The following is a 21,072-nucleotide window of genomic DNA, read 5'->3' as shown; positions in this document are numbered from 1 at the left end:
TCACTATTTTCTAGCATCTTAAACTTTAAGACAGTAGAAAATTTATCAAGGTCAAGGCTCCATTATGTGCAAAGTCTAGTGGAAATTATGGAATGGTAAAAAAAATAAGGGAGTAAAAGGTTTGGTGTAATGCCTTCCCTGAAAAGGAGGTCTCCAGCCACACCTTCTAGTACAGCAAGTCAGCAACCATGTTATGACTTTCACTCCAGTCACTAACCCTGCCTCCAAATATTTCAATGGCTGTTTTGTTTCTCCATTCTCTAGTGTCCTAAACAACTGGCTTAAAACAAAATCATAAAGTTACATCTATGGATAAAACCTTAATTTTAATGCCAGTTAGCTTAGAATTTGCTCAATTATAGTTGTGATAAGAAAAGAGACTATCTATGTGTCAATCAACTGTGTAGCATTACTGTAAGCTACTCACTTAATAATGAGATGAAATAGCATCCCATTATTTAACTATTTAAACTCTATTAAATTACAGACTATGTTCTCCCCTCCAACCTAACACACTAACCAAGATCTCTTCTTAAACCAAACATCTGAAATTATCTGAAGCCATGTTTATCCCAAATCTGCAATGAGCACTCTGAGTTAAAGCTGAGATCCTTTACCATCTGTCTGGATTTTATAGGACCTGGAAGGCCTTTCAAGTTAGGAGATCTTTGCTAGTAACCATTAGTCTTGCCAATCCTGCCACCACTTGGCACTTCAGTAGTCATAGAGGATATGAGAGACAACTTATTCTTATATGGTGAATAGCTTTCAGAGCATGTATCGAAATTCCCCAGCCGTGTTTTTGGTGAGCTCATGGATCTCGCTTTTGCCTTTGAAGATTCAGTTGCAGCCATGTAAGTTGGAACAGGAGAGCTTGACAACGTATTATGATCTCCCAATGAGCATTTCCTCCTATGATGAATTGATCTTTTGGGAACAAATATTGGAGAATCCAATCCTTCAAAATTATTCTGTCCCTTAACATTTCTTAGCTTAAGTTGTCTTCTTCCACAGTCATCTGTTTGTCTTGGATTTGAAGTCAAAACTGAGTCCAAATCTTCAAGTTCTCTACTTTTAGTAATTTGTGTGTCTACCCATTGGTCCAACCAGTATCTCCATCTTCCGTTTACCTTGTTTCGATCTGTTTCTGCTGACTTCTGAATAATTTTTCAGTTGAAAGTATCAGTAATTGAACCAAAACATGAAAAATATATAATCAGAAGATTATAGAACAAAAGGAGCTTACCCGATGGCTAAACCAGTATTCCTTTATTCGTTCTCTCTTATTTATGGCCTCTTTCTTACTCATAAATAATGCATCTGCCTCTTCCTTTGACAATACACTATCATCCCACCTTCTTTGATTGTTTGTGTCTAACTGAAGATGATAACATTTTGCCACCCAAAAGTTAAAGACAGAATAACTCTTATGCTATTAATTAGACCAGCAGAAGACTAATGTTCTAGAAAGAGAGGAATGGGATACAGATTTTTCTTTTTCATCAGAGTTATGTTGTTCACATTAGAATGAGTCAGTTCTTTCTGCATTCCATACCCTTGTTATCTTGTCTTTCCAATTCTGCAATTCTTTACTTTCATCATAATTCCAAGTGCCTTCCACCATTCCAAATCTTCTTGTGCTGGCCTGTGACTAAATATTTACAATAGACTGCAAGCGCTTTAGGGTAGTTATAGCTTGGCGCCTTACAGCTCTGCCTCGAATAATAGCTTGGAGTTTCACAATTCCCCTCAATGCCCGCAAGGCTTTCCTTGCCTGCAAAATTCTCCCACATATGTTGATTAAAACTATGCAATCTGTGAGAACTAAAAAGAAAAAAAGGTCTAATTTGTGTCCATACCAAATTCCTGATATATGTTTTCTTTTAACAGGCATTACTTTATCATATACAAAGTTTCAGACATTTGTAAATTAGCAGAGAATAAATAAAAGTTGAGAAAGGAGATACGACATAGAGAGTGCTTGTTTAAACTCACAAGGTAACCCCGAAAGGCAGACTGAATTCTAGTAGCAGCAAATTCAAGGGTTTCTCTCTCACATTGATGGTTGGCCTGAGTTGCTTCACCTTGAACTCTAATGTCTGAAAACTCTTTCACTTCATGTTCACATTGATAGTCAGATTGAGGGTTGCCAGTGAACCCAACAACCTTAGCAGCAGCTTGAGCAGTTGTAACAGCCACTTCATCAGCAGCAGTGGAGGCATGGGCCACAGTAAGAGCATGCTTGATCTGCTCTTCCTCTGCCTCACCTATACTTCTTTCATTTAACGATGATGGTGCAGTGAGTGAGGCTAACCTTTTGATCTTAAGCCCTCCAAAAATCCATTTCCTTCTCCTATCCTGATAATAGTTCTAGCAGTGAGAAACAGAATCAAAGACCAAAACTGAACAAAGAAGCAAGTCATTTTACCTTTGCTGGCTTTGAGTTTGTCTCTCTAATAAAGAACCTCTTCACTATGTCGAACCAGCTCTTCTTCTTAGCCATTGGGGAACCAATAAATCACATTGGTCGAAGAAGGTTTTAATTGATTCTGCAACTGTGCTTGTACGGTTTCTGGTAGTATATATATGCATCAGTTTAGAAAAAGAAGTTAAAATACCAATAACAATACAGAATACTATTGATTAGTAATGGCGCAGATTAGTCTGTGAACTAATTTAATTGAATTGTAAACTTTTACTCCACATGAGATTTGAAACTGGATGCTAAGAAAAATATATAAGTTTGAACCTTAAAACCATTTGCAGAAGCATTTGTCTAGTTTCTCAAATTGCCAAGAAATTAATGTTATGGCAATTGTACATTAGTACTTGGAAGAGTCAATAGAATACTTATTTGTAGAATGTGAATGAAATTTAAAATAGTTTCTTACCAATCTGCTGAATCCTCTATTATACCGATAGTCAGAAAATCAAACAAGATTCACCACATCAAGAAATATAGTTTCCCTTCAACATGGATACTATATTCATGAAATTTAGAGAGAGTGAGAGAGCCTTGAAATCTGATCAATCATTGTTTATAATATCAAATTCCGGAAAAGGAAATGCTGAGGAGAATTTTCTTGGAAAACTGATATCACAAACACCCAAAAGTTTGTAAACTTTATCAGTTGAAATGAATTAATTTTGGTATATGTGTGTTGCATGCTCATCCAATCATTCAAAGTTTTCATATTTTTCATGATGAGTTTCTTCTGTTCAATATGTGGGCCTCTAATTAAGTAATGCTTGAAAAAGGCAGTGCCACTTTGTAGACATGGAAGGAGCCTTCACATGAATAATGCGAAATTCTTTTCAGCTTCATGGGTCCTCTCCTCTTTTTCCTATTTCCAATTATATCAACTGTAACAGACATGTTCGTATGTATGTTGGGAGTGAAATCACATCACTGCCCTTCACTTATTGCTAATTTTGAGGATATGGCAAGCATTGCCAGCCCATCATGTGAGATGGGTATCCACTCTTGCTACATATTATCTAAGTTACTCAATTGGTGTGCCACATTCTTGATTTCTCTCAATATTTAATCTGCTATACTTGATTCATCTTTGTTGATCATTCTGATGTGAATACACAAACACAATAAAAGGTGATGTGAATGTCTGTAACCAATGTATGCTAGGATAAGCTGGCTGCCTAGTTGGTCCTTATCAGTACCAATTTGCTAACAGCTATACCTTTGATTTTGTTTGCAATAGGCAGTGAAGTCAAATGAATATAGAATGCTCGTAATACCTTATGAGTAATGCTAGGGGGACACACAAATTTTCACAATATTTTTTTACTACTAGTATTGTGTGACATGAAAAGCGTGTTTGAAGCAACATATATTTCACACATATCCACTATTAAAACCGCTTTTATTAGCACCAATCACTACATGTCATTCAGCAATTGTGAATAAAATCGTGAAATTTTGTCTTTAGACTTATTGATAACTTATAAGTACTAGAAGACTATTCCACGCACAAACACAGGGCTATAATTGAGGGAAGTAGGAGAGACAATTTGCAAGAGCTAGAGAGAATGTGGGGAAGGAAACAAAGCAGCCTTGGGTTGCAATAACTGAAGACAGCTGTTAAAGGGCCCTAAGAGATGAGTAGTCATAATACATTCTCCACTTTTGAATAGGAATAAAGATAATCATAATACCCTCTCATGACTTTCTGGAACACCCAAAAAAAAGTCTCTTTCTACTTCTCAATTCATTCATTGAATCTTAAACTAAGCTTCTACCGTGTCTTGATCTTGATAATTAGTCTTATTGAGGATCAAAAACTTTGTCGTTGTTGTTGCCCTCTTCTTGATTTACTTAAATTTACTTCTACTAAGTAAATACCCCCCAAGAAAAAGCATGTTCTTTTGCTTACTATTCCAGAACATGTAATTAGTAGTGTACATCATGAATGTATTTAGCAATCAGGTAAATGCATGTAATTTGATCTAATTAATCAATTTGGATAATTGGTTAATTAACTAAGGTCAATATATAATCCAACAGTTTAAAAATTGAAGACTATCAACTTACAATACATACATAATTTAGAAGTGAAAATACGAGTATTTGTTGCGATTGAGAGCTAAGTTTATAACGGATACAAGAAGTATGTGAACAAAAAGAGCTAAGTTTTCTTATCTCCTAATAAAAAATAAAAATCCTAACCAATAGACAAAGAGTTTCTCCATTTGTACGATCTTCTATTTCAAAAATGCTCACTCGATTTTCGTTGGGTCTCAGGAAATACAATAGAAAGAGAAATTTCTATATATTTTTTGAGCAATGCTTAACAAAGCACGCAACAAAATATTTATATAGGCATGGGCGAGCACAATTTTTGTTGTTGACATGTTATTGTTAGCGAGGGTGTCCAGCCAATCCCTTGATGTTGGTGGGGTCCATTTCACAACTAGTTGATATATAATTTTTTTTTTTTTTTTTTTGTTGGTAAAAGAAGTTTAGGTGAGGGGAGGCTACCCTATACCAGAGTTAGGGCAAGCCACAGGCCTCTAAAAGGACTTACATTGGACTTATAGATCACCCACCAAGGAGGACTACTAGCAGCGGGACTCTACTGACAAGATCAACCAAGTAGCATTCCTCGTTGATGTCGACACCGCCCGGAGGCCTTGGCTCATCCAAGGGGCAAGGAAGGGCGCGGACAGGCACAACGATTGTGTGGGGCAGAGCGATGACGCTCGTTTTGTGTGTTGGCAAAGGGGACCAGAGGCCCAAAACCCACATAATGTTCTGCATTCGAGGCCACAAGCACACCCACGTGGTCCATAGCAGCAATGCGGAGGCCATGAGGCACATGTGAGACATGAGGATGGCTTCAAGATCCTGCCAACGTCCCACCTCTCATGGCAAGCAGCCAAGGCCAAGGCATGTTGCCAATGCCAAGATAGCCTCTCATGGCAAGGCACCAAGGCCAAGGCATGCTGCCAAGGCCAAGGCAGCCCCCATAGGCAAGCAGTCAAGGCCTAAGTAGCCCCACATGGGCATACTGCCAAGACCAGGGCACGCAGCCCCTATGGGCAAGTAGCCAAGGCCAACGCAGCCAAGGCCAAGACAACCTCTTATTGCAATGAACCTAGGCCTTTTGGGCGAAGTGTTTGAGCTTTACCAACTGAACCAATACATGTTAATATTATGGAAAATGACTCTTACACATATTAACACACAAACTTATACACACATGTTTTAAACTGAAATCACCACTATTTGATAAACACACCCTTAATATTATAACCACATCACAGTCACTATCACCCACTAATTTGTTTTTTTTTTTTTTTTGAGAAACTAAATTATTAAATTTCAATGCAGGCCAAGTGAGAAAATGTAAGATTATCCTTTTATTGGGATATTTAACGTGGTTCATATAGAGATTATCCTAATTTTTTTTATTAGTATATATTTAGATTTATTTTGTTTAATAATTATAAGAGTGATAGATAAAACTCATAATATTAAGAGTCTTTTTTTTGGTTTGATAAGCATATTAGGAGTCTATTTGTGAATAGGTTTTTAGTGAAATTTTATTTTGAACAATCACTTAAAAATAACCGTCAATAAAACTCTTTTATGGAAGGACTTTATAAGGGAAACCACCGTTAAATTGAATGGGTTCCTAGTCTAACCTTACAAAGAAGCCCATTAAAGAGGTTTTCAAGGTGTAGGCCATAGACTAGAAGCATTTTTTTTGGGTGAGGATCCTATACTCATTTCTTCTAATAAAGTAATTTGTAGTGGGTTTTTCTCTATAAATTACTTGAATAACAATGGCAAAATGTATGCTTTATTTCTTTGACTGTTCTAAATTTGTCACTAAAGTTACTATTAATTTCACTACAAAGGTTTACGTACATTAAATGTTTCTATATCTTCCTCTGATTTAGGCCACAACATGGCAAACAGATATTTATAGAAATTAAGTTAGTTCAGCTGGTAAAATCTTTGAAGGTTGAATAAGATATTTGGGATTCAATCCCTGTCTACACCAAAATTCAGTTTATGTCTTAATTTAATGATAAATATTACAATTATTAAAAGCAAACGTCATAAGTTGAAACTCTATAAAAAATTAAAAAAAGTTGTCAACTTTAACACTAGATGCTTTTTTCAGGCACTTAAAAATTTGGTGGGTATCTCAATTGTACGGAGAATAAGAAACAATTCAGCCCAATGAAATTCTATCTACCAACACCGAAGATGACATCTATCATCTATGTGAAACTTAATCGACGCAGAGGACACAACTTGTGGAAAGGAAAACACAAGAAGAAAAAAAAAGGTCTAAGAATAGTACCTATCTAGACAAAGCTATAAAGACTAAGGGTCCGTTTGGATAGAGCTTATTGTTGAAAACTGAAAACTGAAAACTGAAAACACTGTACCAAAATAATTTTAAAATGTGTGAATAGTACCGTGGGACCCATTTTTAATGAAAAAGTGGCTGAAAAGTAAAATTTGTGGGTCCGTGAACAGTGCACGAATGCACTGTTCACGGAAGAAAAGTCAATAACTACGGCTGGGAAGGAAAAAAAAAAAAAAAAAAACTGAAGCTGGACGCTGGACGCAGGCGCTGGACGCTGGACGCCCAATCCAAACACACGCTAAGTGACAAATCTTTCCAAATTAAATGCAAGTCCTGTGGCTGATTTGTTCACTCAACTATCAAATACAACGCCTTATAAAGGCATATAAAACTAGTCAAATAAAACACCTAAACTTGGTAGCCTATCGCCATGACTTAAATTGCCAAAAGACAGGCAACTGGCTATTGCATGTATTGTTCTTTCACATGTCAAATCACATATAGCTACAGTACAGTTGTATAAATAACCATAACAATCTTGTCACATTCCTAAAAATTTTGAAATCTAGTTAATTAAATTATTAAATTCACTATTTTTAAACCGTTTAAACTTTTGAGATAACTGATAATTATGGTAGGCTAAGTGTATTAGTTTTTGTCATTCTATTATATTTAAAGTCATAGTCACTTTTATCTGTTTAATTAATATGCTCTTTTTTATTACTTTTACTAATGTTATTTTAAGCTTTTTCTCTTCTTGTTCATTAGCTTGACTTTAGTTTAAATCAACTGTACATTACTCTTGAAACCCATGCAATGAAGAAAAAAAAAAAACACATATACAGGTGAGAAGGACACTTCAATTAGGTTCTCTGGCCTGAAGCTAAGGTTAGTGATGAATTTTGTAGAAAGAATTTTTGTTTTGAAGGATATATAGGAAGCATCAAATTTCAGAAAAGAAATACAGATAACTATTTATTTTTTTCTCCTCTTCCTTCTCTTATTATGTCCTCACTTAGTCACTTTGAACTTTCAAACAAAAATTTTGAAAAACAATAGACACAAAAACATATGGATTTAAGTGATTGATATAACGTTCATCTACAATGGAGATTAATTAAAATTTATTACAGAAAAAAGTGTAAAGATCTCATGCACTGTTTATACAAACTCACTCATACTGATCTGGTGAAAGATTTATTGGGAAAATGGTACACATCCATGAGAAAAAGACCACATCTCTGAAAAGAAGAAGAAGAGTGATAAATTGATAAATAAACTGATAAACTATTTGGAAAAGTGTATAGAGCGACAAGCAAGTCTACAAATGAGAAGTTGATGACACCCTAAAGAAGCTTCACCAAGGCAAGCTTTACTACCCTTCTGTCAAGGTTTGAATCCCCCAACTACCAACCCCTATTTTATTCTTATTATTAATTCAGATTGAATTGCAAATGGTTTTATACGTTTGCCATCCTGTTTGAGACAATTGTCCATTTTTCCATTGATATGGCACATAAATTAAATTGGGCTAGATTTTATAGTTCAGAACCACATTTTCTTCCCTTGTTTATCCTTATAAAAATCGACATGGCACTAAAAAATATTAGACATTAAATTAACACAATTAAAAGGTTACAGATCAAATTAAAATATTACATAAAGGACAAAGACTAATTTTGTAATTTATCCTAAAATAAAATAATATAATCTAATAAATAGAATATCTCAAGCCTTCTTGCTCACTCCAGTAAACCTAGACTAATTTTATAATTTATCCTAAAAATAAAATAATCAAATAAATAGTATATCTCAAGCCTTCTTGTCCACTCAAGTAAACCTCCACATTACCTTTTTCTTTCATCCAACAATTAAGGGTAAAACTATTTTTTTGACACAAACCTAAAAATATAAAAACTAAAATAAAATATTTTATAAGACATTAAACATTTGGAAGATGGAATAGAACTTATAAAAGTGTATAATTAAACCAAAAAAGAAATACTATGTTGATGCCCACTTTGGCAAGAAGGTCCAATAACAAGAAGCCCAACAATATAGAAGAGAATAAGGATAAAGAATTAGTAAAGTGAGAAGAAAACCACTAAGTTTGAATAGCAAAAATAATGATCCACGGGCCTGTAAAATAGTAAAAAGACCTCAAAGAAAGCAAGCGGGCCTAAGGGAGCCCAAAGAAGGAAGTAGTAAGCCCATGAGAATTATAAGAAATGGAAAGCAAGCAAAAATGGGTCAGAGGAGCCCAAAAGAAAGGAATTAGTAAATGGGTTGGTACAAAAGCGAATAAACCTTAAAAGTAAAGGATATGGTAATTGGGCTGGGGAAGCCCAAAATACATAACAAAAACCCATGGGAATGTAAGAATCGAATGGGCCAAGGATGCCCAAAGAAATAAAGTAGGCTAAGGATGCCTAAAAGGATAAAATGGGCCAAGGAAGCCCAAGATGGTATGAGGATTAACCCAGCAAAAACACTGGGCAACGCAAATTGAATATGAGAAAAATGCATGGCAGGCCAAAAAAGGCCCAGCAAGCACAAGTTAAGGGGTAACATGGTAGAAGTAACAAAATGGCGTGACAGGAACATTAGTCGACCCACAAGCCAGAAGTAAAAAAAGATAGGGGCCAAACTGAAGGAAGAAGGGCCCATACTCAAGCAATATCTAGTCCAAAGAATGACATAAGGTGTAAAGAATGAAGATCCAGTGACTCATCCACACCACAAAAGGTTAAGAATGAGTAGCAGAATGTGCAGTAAAGACCAAATAAGCCCCCAAGCCATGGCAAACACATGAACAACAGACAGGCCATGGACTCATATGAAAGTGGAGCACGCATAAGGCTCAGGCACCACTCACTTGTACCTAGTCAATTTAGGGGCGGTGGATCATGAGTCAAAGATAAGAGAGTGTATGGTCTGGCAATGGGGAGAAGGGAGAAGTCTATTCTGGGATTCCCACTAAAGCTCTTTTGGGGAAAATATCCTACTGGGATGACATACCTCCCAAAAGAGGAAAAGATGAGCTAGAATCACTAGGTGCATGCCACAGGAATTAATAAGAGAGAATACTCAATCTTTATCCGGATGGGAATTCCACGGAGAGCAAGAAAACAAAACAAAACAAAACAAAACAAAACTCTTTTGTCTGAGAATGGAACGTGGCACGGCCAGCATAGGATAGTGGTGATGGCTGGGCAGCCGACAGACCAGTGGATGGTCTAGGAAAGACACCCATACTAGGTCAAAAGTAGTTGAGGGGTAAAATATTAAAACTCATCATAACAGACAGTATAAAAAGGCCTTAGCTATTCACAATGAAAAGGGGGGAGGCAAGTAAGTAAGCAAGAGGAGTAGGAAAAAAAACGAGAGGCAAACAAAGAGAGCAAGGAAAACAAGTGAGAAAAATAGTAAGAAAGAAGAGAAACGAAAAATAAGGAAGAAAAAAAGGAACATAGGAATAAGAAAGAAAATGGAAAGTGTAGAAAAACAGAGAGGATAGAGGGTAAAGTGAGGAAGCACGAGTGTAATAGGGGTATGCACTAATAGGCTCTCCCTTCTTTTTCTCTCAATAGCCTACTCTCTAGCAAGGTTAAAGGATTCGAGGATAAGCCATTTAGACTCATTCTTTCAAAGTGGGCAATTTCTGTGGCAAGATTTTCTTGTGAGATTGTCCACATTGAAGAGTGATTCCCTTCCTGGACTTAAATCTCTTAGGGAACCAAGCATGACACACTAATCATTCTTTTTATTGATCAAGCATTAACATTGCTTCTTTTTCTTTTATTATTGTCACTAACCTATTTCTGCTGTACTCATATCACTGTGCTTTTTTCTTTATTAAGAAAGTGGTCTAATCATTGTCTTTGGTTGGCAACAAATATATTCTTCTTATTTTATTATATTATGCCCTCCTGCTATAACATTTTTGTGACAGTACCTTATGCCGTGGGCGTGTGACCAAGGTCTCAGCAAAAGGGTCCTAGCTTGCGCATAAGCTGGCTTGAGGTGAGTTTTAGTCAAGCTAGTCCCAACTCTCTTACCCTAGAACTATTGGGCCACAATGTGGCAGGAAGTAGTCCAACCTAGAAGTACAGAAAGGCCCACCACAAGCTAATATTAGTAATTATAACTTTTATATATAAAAAAGTAATGATAGTTGTAAGGACACAATTCAAATTCCCAAACCACGACTGGGAGGAAAATGGGCTTGAAAGGCCTTTCTTCACAATGAATTTGTAGAGGATGTGTTTGTAATTTAGATTTCAAGGATGGTTTAGACAATTACAAAAAGAACGGGCTTTGGCCCCAATGGAACAAAACAAAGAATCGTTTGCAAATAGTAAGACTGAGAAATTGTCCTCGGATTGTTTCCGAGGATGGTTTATAATAATATTTCTCAAGTTTGGATACAAGTGTTCATTATCATTTACTATTGACTCTATCTCTTCTACTCCAAAAATCCTCTCCCTGTCTTCGTATGCCTTCCCTCCTATTTATATTCTTTTCTTTCCCTTCATCACCTTCCACTTTCCGGTTGCAATCCTCATTTTCGGATACTTGTCCCATCCATTCTTCCCTAAAGCCCGCTGGGATTAGGGACCAAGTTCCAAACTCTATGCTCAGATCCCATCCTTCCATTTATACAGTCAGCGTATCAATTACAGAGCTTTTAATGTATGGGCGGTGGTAGCAGCTTTATTTTTAGACATTCCACCGCTCTTTCTATTGTCCTCCACGTATACTGTGTATCCCCATAGTTGTAGGACTCTTCATAATATAACTCAGGGACACTAAACTTCTCTTCCTATGTCCTCGGCCTAGTAATCCGAGGACAAATCTACTCCTCGGACGTATTTGGATATTTAAATAGTCCACGATCATTTTGATGTCTTCGAATTTGGGTTTCCAGCCCAAAATACTTCGTTGGGCCATCCTTCATAAATTACTGGGCCCAATACCCCTACAATAGTATTAAAAAGAGTAATATTGCACAAATCATAGAATGGCCGCTCATCAAAATGAGAAATTCTACTGATGTCAATATTGCAAAATAAGTTTTTGCTTATTGTTATTAATTTTTTTTTAAAAATATATACTACTAGAAAAAAAAAACTATATATATTATAATGGCTAAAATACAAAACTCACCCTCTATGTTTCACTAGAATTCATTTAAGTCATTTACCTTTACTTTCATTCATTTTAGTTCTTTAACTTTCTAGTTTATTTAATTAAGGTTTTTTCATCGACTTTTGTTATATATTGTGGTTAATTTTTCAATTTTAACTTTGAGGCATTGGGATAGGATGATTAGTGTGTGGGTATTATATAAGTTGGCATGCATGCTAGGTGTCTGTCAAAATGCTTGAATGGGTATTAACATGCCGGTCATCATCGCAAATCTGGATTACGGGTTTTTGTCATCATAGATGTAGTATAAAGAGCAAAGGTTATGATTCTGTACCCTTTAGATGATAAGATAGTTGGGGTAGATTGGTAAAGTTTACCACTTTGGAGATGTTTGGATTGTTGGCTTATTTTATGTAATGATTGTTTTAATATGTTAGGATATCCTAAATTTTTTAGAAAAAGTTTTTGTTTTTATTTTTATGGTTTTATTGCTTCTATTGTCATTGTTGTAATTGTTATTTTTATTATTACTAACTCGTTTGTTTGGTTTTATTGGTAGTTTAGTAACATATATAAAAGAGATGTTATCTTGTCTGGTATAACAAATCATTGACCTTGGCTTTGCTAAATAATTTATTGACCCTGTTGAACTCGAGTCTGATCTAACAAATTAGGTGATGATTGATGTAAATTTGATCAGTGTTTGAAAGATACCTTCTTTTTTTTTTTTTTTTTTTTTTTCTGAAGTTATGTAAAATGATTTCTCTCTTTCCTCTATATTTGCTCGTGGATATCCCCTTAATGTGATCACCTATTTGTAAGTATATCATAAATCTAGTATAGATTAAAATATGACGCCTTTTTCATATGCTTATGAATTATGATTTATTTCTGTTTTGAATTCGGATTCAGCTTGAATGCGTTTTACTCTTAAATTTACTCTACATACTATTTTGAACTCTACGTACTTGTTTGAGCTTCCATCATTACTTTATAAATTTGGTCTTATTATTTGTTTATCGGTTGATTCAAACATTTCATCTTAGTTGTTTTTTTTTTTGCTGAGACATTTCATCTTAGTTTTAATTTGCAGTCTATTTAATTTTATGACTCATCGTGTAACAACTAACTAGTCTAAGAGCAACCAATCAGTGGTTGCAAAAATGTATAAAATGCAAAAAGTGCTCAACTTTGCACATTTTAACCCAAAAAACACCCATATCAGTCTTTGTTAAAATGTGCAAATATACACCATGACTTTGCAAATAAACGGTAACTGTGCACAGTTACTGATTATGTGTAAATATACATGGTTACTGATTATGCATAAATTATTTTTTTAATTATTTTTTTTCTCTATCCTCTACAACAACCAGCAGCTTCCCTAACATCTACAACAACCCAGTGCCGTAGAATAAGAAGAAGGAAGCAGAAAATAACCACCCAACCACCAAACCCACCACCACCACCAAACACCGCAACCTAACACAGAAAATTAACCCAAAATCAACGGAAAAGCAATTAGAAAACCCAACTCAAAATTAAGACAAACTCACTGAAAAACCCAACTCAAACTTAATCAAAACTCACCGGAAAACCCAACCCAAAATCATTAAAATCGTTCTAAATCTAGATCCAAATTCATCAAACTCATATACAAATTCATATAAATAATCAAACCGAAATTGAAAAAAGAAGAAGGAGAAGAAGAAGAAAGAAAGAAGAAGATGCTGAAGAAGAGGAAGAAAAACGCAGACTGAAATTTTGCTTTCTCCGCCCAAAATCACTGCCCTTAATCAAACACAACCCAAAATCATCATCTATAATAAAAAGCATAAAACTCAAATTGTAAAAGAAGAAGAGGAAAGAAAAAGATTCTCAAAAAAAAAAAAAAAAAAAAAAAGAAGGAGAAGAAAGAGAGGCGGAGATAGAGATAAGGACTTAAGAAGGGAGTGTATTAGGGGGTGTTAGGTGGGCATAGGTGGGAAATAATAGAAAAAAGGAGGAGGAATATTATTTTAATAAAAAAAAAAGTGTATAATAGATAAACTGATGTGAGTGTTTTGTAAAAGTGATGATGTAAAATAGAAAAAGTAAGATTTTTTTTTTGTGTGTAAAATAGACGTAATATTTTAGATATACTAATGCAGTTGCTCTAAGAAAGTTATATCTTGGATATTTCTAAACCATGTAGAACTTATACTTTTTTTTTTGAGAGAGTGTAGAACTTATACTTAACAAAGCTTATCATCATGCATTTTTAGTGCGGTGGTCATTCCACAAGCATAAGTGCTTGTGAGGTGTGAGGGGCAAGGGCTAGAGTTTAAGTCTCTAAGGGGGAGTTTCACACTCACAAGTATAAGTGCTTGTAGAGTGTAGAGAGCAAGCGTTAGAGTTCAAGTTTCTAAGAAAGAGTTTCACACACATATACACTTAGATTACACTAAAATATAATTTTGTACTTCAAAAAAGTTAAAAAAAAAAATTACCAAAGAGAAACTTTTTCTCTCAAAATTTGCACACTTTCTATCTATAAACTAGTATTTGATTTATTTTTTCTTAGTACACATTAAATTTAGTAACGTACACTATTTCAAATCTTAAATTTTAGTTTTCTAGTTCAAAATTTGATTTCAGGTTAGTGGAAAACTTTGAGCTATAATTCAACTGGTTGGTTGAATCACGATTGAAATTTAGTAAATTGGAACTTTTCCCAAAATTTTAAATTAAAATCTTGAATTTCTTTCTTTTATGTCTATATTCTTCGAGTTTTAACTTTGGTTTTGTTCCCTCTCTAAAACATTTTTCTTAGGAGCTCAAAAATTGTGCTTTTCCAGCAGGCAAAGTCCATCACACTTGCCGCCATGAGCGAAGACGCATCATCATACCCTCCAATTGACCCTACCAACTTCGATCTAATCGTTCTCGGCACAGGCCTACCAGAATCCGTGATCGCCGCCGCCGCCTCCGCCAACGGCAAAACCGTCCTCCACCTCGACCCCAACCCATTCTACGGCTCCAACTACACCTCCCTCTCTCTCCAAGACCTCTCCTCTTTCCTCATTTCCCATTCTACCCCTCCTCCCTCCCTACCCTCCGCCCCATCCGACGGCCACGATTTCACCCCCGCGGCTCTCGCCGCTCGTCCCCTCTTCTCCCACGTCGAAATTTCCTCTTTTGCCCCTGACGTCCTCGGCGAAGAACATTCCAGAAAATTCAACGTCGACTTGTGCGGACCTAGGGTTTTGTTCTGCGCCGATAAATCAATAGATCTGATACTGAAATCTGGGACCAGCCAGTACGTAGAGTTCAAGGGCGTTGACGCAAGCTTCGTGTATAACGAGAATGGGAGATTGACGAGCGTGCCGGACTCTCGGGCCGCGATATTCAAGGATAAGAGCTTGGGGCTGACGGAGAAGAACCAGCTGATGAGGTTCTTCAAGCTGGTTCAGCAGCACTTGGAGGATGATGGTGAAGAAGGCGGCGAGAATGAGAGCGGGAATTCAAGGATTTCAGAGCAGGATTTGGAGAGTCCTTTCGTCGAGTTCTTGAACAAAATGCGGTTGCCTCCAAAGATAAAATCGTACACTATCTGCTATTGCTAGTGAGAGCTTTCTTTTTGTGATTTCAAAGTGCATACTCATTTTTTTAATATATTATTTCTGCTAAATTTTTCAATGATGAAGAAAGTTTACATGAATAGCATGTTTAATAAGTATTATCTAGTGAGTAAGAAAAATGGATTAGAAAACGTTCACAAATATGTCAATTCAATTCAGTTGCTTAGGTAAAAGAAAAAGAAAAAAAAAGGCAAGTTTTTGGGTCGTTTTCATATCGCCTTTTTTTTTTTTTTTTAAAAAATTTTAATTTAAAATTACATTTGTGCTTGAGAGTTGAGGAATGCAAAAATTTTGTGCTTTGGGATTCTACATTTGTGCTTGATTTGTACTGAATAAGAGTTTTAAAGTTTAAACTGAACTTGGTGGAGGCTATTGTGTTATACAAACTACAAAGGTATTGAAGAATTTGTTATTTAAGCAATTGAGTATGAGAAAACTAACAAATTGTTGAATGTATCGTATGTGTTAATTACGCCATGTAAAATTCAAATGTGCTTGATATGATATAGTAGTTTTTTTCCAATCTGTGTGACTGAAGCCTGGTTGGGTGATAGCTTCTAAATGCTGTAATGTGGTGTTTGGACTTGATTCCTTTTAGGATGGTCACATTTATAGTTTTTTTTTTTTAATCCCTGTAACTTTTTGGTATTTGTTTCCGTGCTTAATAGTTTGTGTGGTTCTGGTTCAATACTGAGAACTTCTATATCTTTTCTTCCTCTCCAGGATTATTCTGTATGCTATAGCAATGGCCGATTGTGATCAGGACAACGTGGAGGTTTGTGAAGATGTACTTAAGACAAAAGATGGTATAGATCGTTTAGCTCTCTACAACTCATCGGTTGGCAGGTAGTTTATTTCTTCTTTGTTTTGTTTTGACTTGATGTAGTACTGTTTTCTTGTTGCTACCCACCTACTACTGGTGTAATGTTGATGATACCACTACCGGTAACTGTGTTGCTTGAGACTTTGTTAAAGAAAAATGGTGTGAATAGGTTCATCAGGTGAATGTAATCTTTGTTTGGATAATGGATGGTTTTGGGGCTTTACTGTCTTGGCTGTATCACTAGAGCATTATGTTTCTTTCTTGCATCCTTGAATCAAGAATGTTTGGTTGGTTTTTATTTTAAGAAGCAAGGTACCAAAAGTATGTGCTTTTATGGTTCTTGTCCCTCTCAGGTTTCCAAATGCACTTGGGGCTTTTATGTATCCAATTTATGGTCACGGGGAACTACCACAGGCTTTTTGCCGTCGTGCTGCTGTCAAAGGTTGCATTCATGTAAGTTCTAGTCAAGGGATTCACAGTTTAGTTTTCTAAGAGCATCATCATTTGATAATTCCTTACCATTTTTACATCCTGCTGAATACTTGTTAAAGTCTTGTGCATTTTGTTTATGAGGAAATAGGTATATGCATGTTCATACTTGTTTAATCTTATTTCAAATGTACTTAACTGTTTGTATTATGCATTTTATAAGAGAGAACTTGATCTATTTGCTTGATGCCTTTAAGAATTGGGAGTGAGTCAATTATTTGCTTTGATTTGGATTGAAATTGTGTGGCTAATAATTGAAAAACCTGGAAACAGATTTCATCTGAATGGATGAAACCCAAGGATAGTTAGGAAGGAAAACTTTATTTTTTTTCAACTTTGAATAAGATTTTTATTGATAATTACCATATAGATAATGTTGGCAGTACATTTTGGGTCAGGATATTTACCTGGTTGCAGAGATTTGATTATTGAACTTACATCTTCTTGTTCTTGTTAACATTCAACTTTTTTCCATCAGAGAGAGTGAGAGAACCTTCTGTTTTTGCTTTATCATGCTGTGATACTTATCTGCATCTGAAACTTCTAATATGCAGGTTCTGCGAATGCCAGTAATTGCCGTACTTATGGACAAGGTGCATAGGTGTTTTTTTTTTTTTTAATTGTGTTTATTATAAAAGCTTATTATGGCTATTTGTATTAAATTTATATTCTCATTGCTTGAAAATTTTGCAGAGTACTGGGCATTATAAAGGAGTTAGATTATCTTCAGGTCAAGACTTATTCAGCCATCAGCTAATCCTGGATCCATCCTTCATGGTTCAGTTGCCATTAGCTTCATCTCCACCAGGTCTGGGAAGTATTAAAAGGAGAGTGGCACGGGGAATATGCATTACAAAGAGATCCTTAAGGTCTGAAACATCAAATTTTCTGGTGGTATATCCTCCTAGATGTAAGATCAAGTTCTAGTGCTATTATTGTTCGTTGTTGAATGAAATAAGGGAGAGAGAGAAAGAGAGACTGACTTTTTTTTTTCTCCCTCTAGCTTTGTTCCCTGAACAGGTTACATCAATTCGAGCTCTCCAAATAGGTAGCGATTTAGCTGTTTGTCCTTTGGGCATGTAAGTTATGAGTTTTTGAAGATAATTGCTAATCTGTCTTCTGTTTTTAATGTTTTACCAATGAGTATATGATAGTGATGGAATCTTTGGGAGGTTGTGCATTTCAATCAGGAAGCATTATGTTTGTGCCATAACAATATAGGTCTCTTGCAGGAGGAAGCACGTATAATTTGTGTAGGATCCACAAAATTTTGTCCTCAGTTGTTTAAGTCAAGGGTGCAACATTGCCTCTTTGTAAAGGTTTTGAAATATATATCATCTACCAACAACCACCACTTGCCACCTCCATCCTGAGATTGGATTTCTTTTGTTTCTTATTTCTATTTAGTTAAATTATTAATTGTGTCATTTGCTGCTTAAAATTGATTATGTTGCACATATATACATAGGTAGATAGATGGACAAACAGGTAGCTAGTTAAATTAATTTTACATTAGCCTCCCTTGAGGTTCACGAAATGATAACCCCCCCCCCCTCCCCCCAACCCCCCAGCTTCCCCAATAAAAGGAAAAATGATATAAAAGGAGAAGCCATATTCTTTTTTCTCAGAATGTGATTGTGTGACACAAATATGTAATTAGAAGAATGCCATTTTTTACACTGTTATGATTTAAGGAGTGTTGCATTTGGCCGTTGGTTATGATGTGGGATACATGGTGCTAATTGTGGAGAGATGTGTACTATAATGTGGCTGAATAATTGATTACGGTTATTGACTCTTTTTTCTCCATGATCATGACTCTTTAACATTAATATATGGATTCCCTTAGTGAAATGTGTGTTGACATTGTTTTCTTCTCTTTTTCAGGTTTGTAATATACTTTTCCACGTTGTGTCACGATGCCAACCAAGGTGAAAAGTTACTAAACGCTGCCATGGATTCTCTTCTCACAGTACCTGAGTCTGCACATCCTGAAAGTAGTACAACTGTTCACAGTGAAAATTCAGCAGAAGAAAAGCCCACCGTACTTTGGAAGGCGTTGTATATTCAGGAGCTTACCATGGTGTGCTTCTCAGCAGAAGTTATATACTTTTAGACTATTTTATAGATTATGATGTTATAGTTGTACACAGTATGTGCATTTGTTTTGTCCCCCCCTTCCCTCCCAAAAGAAGTAGAAAAATCCCTAACCCTAATCAGGTTGAACCTCTCTTTTCCTAATTACATGAGGATCTAAAATAGATATATAATGGGGAGCACTGTCTTTTTCAATAAAATATTTCAGTTATTAATAACATGAGGATCAAAATGAATAAGGTAAACATGCAGATAGGATAGCCAATGTGCTCTAGCTCAAATAGCACTTCCTCCTTGCACATGTATGAGATGGAGGATGAGGTTGTGGATGCAAGGCTCACTAAGTGCTTTTGTAATAAATGAAAATGAAAATTAAACATGAGGAGACAGGAGAGGTAGCCTAATGGATAGGACTTAAAAGCCCTAATGGATAAGACTTCAAAGCTCATGCATGTAGACCTTGTTGCCGAAACCTGCAGTAAATGTCTTTTGTGTATGTGTAGCATTATGGTTGACATGTGTTCCAATCTGATAAGCATTTTATGTTGATTCCAGGACCACTTTGAATCTATTAGCTCCACTCCCATGCCAGATGGAAATCTTAATTACAATAATATTTTGCATGCAACTTTGAAGGTATTTTATCTTTAATTTGACCTTTGTAAAGTTCCATGTTTCGTTTTACCATGTATGAGTTGTGGTACTTCTCAACATTACTACATCGTACTTCATAGCATAAACTAGTCTGTTTTGGGACATCCTCCATGCAATGAAAGTTCGGGAGGATATATGAAACAAAATAATTGTATAATCGGATGACTATCTTTCATTGATTTTATTTTTGTTAATGGTCTCTCTCTCTCTCTCTCTTTTTCTCTCTCTTGTCTTGCCATAAGTTTAATCTATTGAGGCATTATGCTTATTTTCATATGTTGACTTACTGACTAGAATTTGGTGGTGGTTCTGGTACTTTGGCAGCTATTTCAGAAGATGTATCCCCTTGAAGAAGTCTTTCCAGAGACAGCCTCGCCTGAGAATCCTGAGGATGATAATGAGTTCAGTCTAGAGAGCTAACGATGCTTTGCTGGACTTGATGACATTATCCATCTTACCACGGCTATGAATCACCTGCAACCTATTTTGCCCACCAATGCTTTGGCTGCAGGAAATTGCTAAACTGTGGATGGTTTGAAGTGCTGCTTATTGTACTTGAAAAAGATAACTTCACAATCAACAATCTACTTCTTCAATTTCTCAAATTTCTGTAGTATCATTTAAAAAAAAAAAAGAATAAGAAAAAGAAAACGAAACAAATGCAGATCTAGTTTTTCTCATTTCAGAAATTGTTATACCATTATTCAACTCTACCTGAACTGCCCAACGGTGGCTGCCGTGGCACCTGTATTAAAGTGTAAAAGATCATACATGCATACATACAAATTCTTGTAGGATGTCATAGAGTTTGGTAATTTTTTTTATCTGAGGACCCATGATAGATCTGCTAGTGTGATTTAATTACGTTTCATATATGTAAGTCATTGTTATTGTTTGATAGTAAGTCCATGTTATGGTTATACTGGGCAGTGTTTGTGTGAAGACGCTAAAAAGAGGAGAATGGCACCATTTAAAAAAAAAAAGAAAAAAAAAAGATAAATTCCTGCTTCAGTTAAAACTGTTTGATCCATTTCACCTGGTTCAACTATCTTAACTTTGTTTTTGTTTCGGCACATTCAAGAGTAACTGGCCACTTTTAATAGACAATTCTTGCTTCGGTTCATTTTCACCTAGTTCAGCCATCTTCAGATATGTTTCTGTTTGGGCACATACAATTCTAATTTTTATAGACGAGTATACTAAAATTAAAATTAAAAAAAAAAAAAAAGATAGATTCTCACGCATTCAAATAATATTCATGTATCATTAGAGGTAAAACGCATTTTGTCCGTCGGATTGGAAGCTATTCAATTATATTATTTGATTTAATTTGGATTTTGTGTATGATTTCACGTTTCAATTTAGTTTGAATGTTTCTAAAATCTCCTTTAAAAAAGTTGGA

The 21,072-nt window shown here is 35.6% G+C and overlaps 2 protein-coding genes across 3 annotated transcripts; one reads left to right on the top strand and one right to left on the bottom strand.

Annotated features, from left to right (window-relative positions):
- Positions 1-323: 323 nt before the first annotated feature.
- On the bottom strand, positions 324-3,213 carry LOC142615389 (protein IQ-DOMAIN 11-like). Of its 2 annotated transcripts, XM_075788137.1 has the most exons (6): positions 2,892-3,213; positions 2,429-2,572; positions 1,996-2,358; positions 1,556-1,774; positions 1,247-1,378; positions 324-1,157 (listed from the first exon to the last, which is right to left on the bottom strand). In XM_075788137.1, the coding sequence occupies exons 4-6, from the start codon at positions 1,622-1,624 to the stop codon at positions 672-674; spliced, it is 687 nt and encodes a 228-aa protein (XP_075644252.1). In that variant the 5' UTR covers positions 1,625-1,774; positions 1,996-2,358; positions 2,429-2,572; positions 2,892-3,213; the 3' UTR covers positions 324-671. The 2 variants fall into 2 exon arrangements, with proteins under 2 accessions (XP_075644252.1, XP_075644253.1); XM_075788138.1 differs by lacking the exon at positions 324-1,157.
- An 11,427-nt stretch (positions 3,214-14,640) lies between these two features.
- LOC142617222 (rab escort protein 1-like) lies at positions 14,641-20,511 on the top strand. The gene is made up of 9 exons (XM_075789992.1): positions 14,641-15,570; positions 16,331-16,453; positions 16,784-16,883; positions 17,474-17,512; positions 17,613-17,829; positions 17,923-17,998; positions 18,807-19,002; positions 19,572-19,652; positions 19,995-20,511. The coding sequence occupies exons 1-9, from the start codon at positions 14,852-14,854 to the stop codon at positions 20,088-20,090; spliced, it is 1,647 nt and encodes a 548-aa protein (XP_075646107.1). The 5' UTR covers positions 14,641-14,851; the 3' UTR covers positions 20,091-20,511.
- Positions 20,512-21,072: the final 561 nt, after the last annotated feature.

Source organism: Castanea sativa, chromosome 11, assembly GCF_040712315.1.
Source record: "Castanea sativa cultivar Marrone di Chiusa Pesio chromosome 11, ASM4071231v1".
In the NCBI taxonomy this organism is placed as follows: Eukaryota; Viridiplantae; Streptophyta; class Magnoliopsida; order Fagales; family Fagaceae; genus Castanea; species Castanea sativa.
The sequence above is the reverse complement of the archived record's forward strand: the minus strand, read 5'-3'. Positions and strand labels throughout refer to the sequence as shown.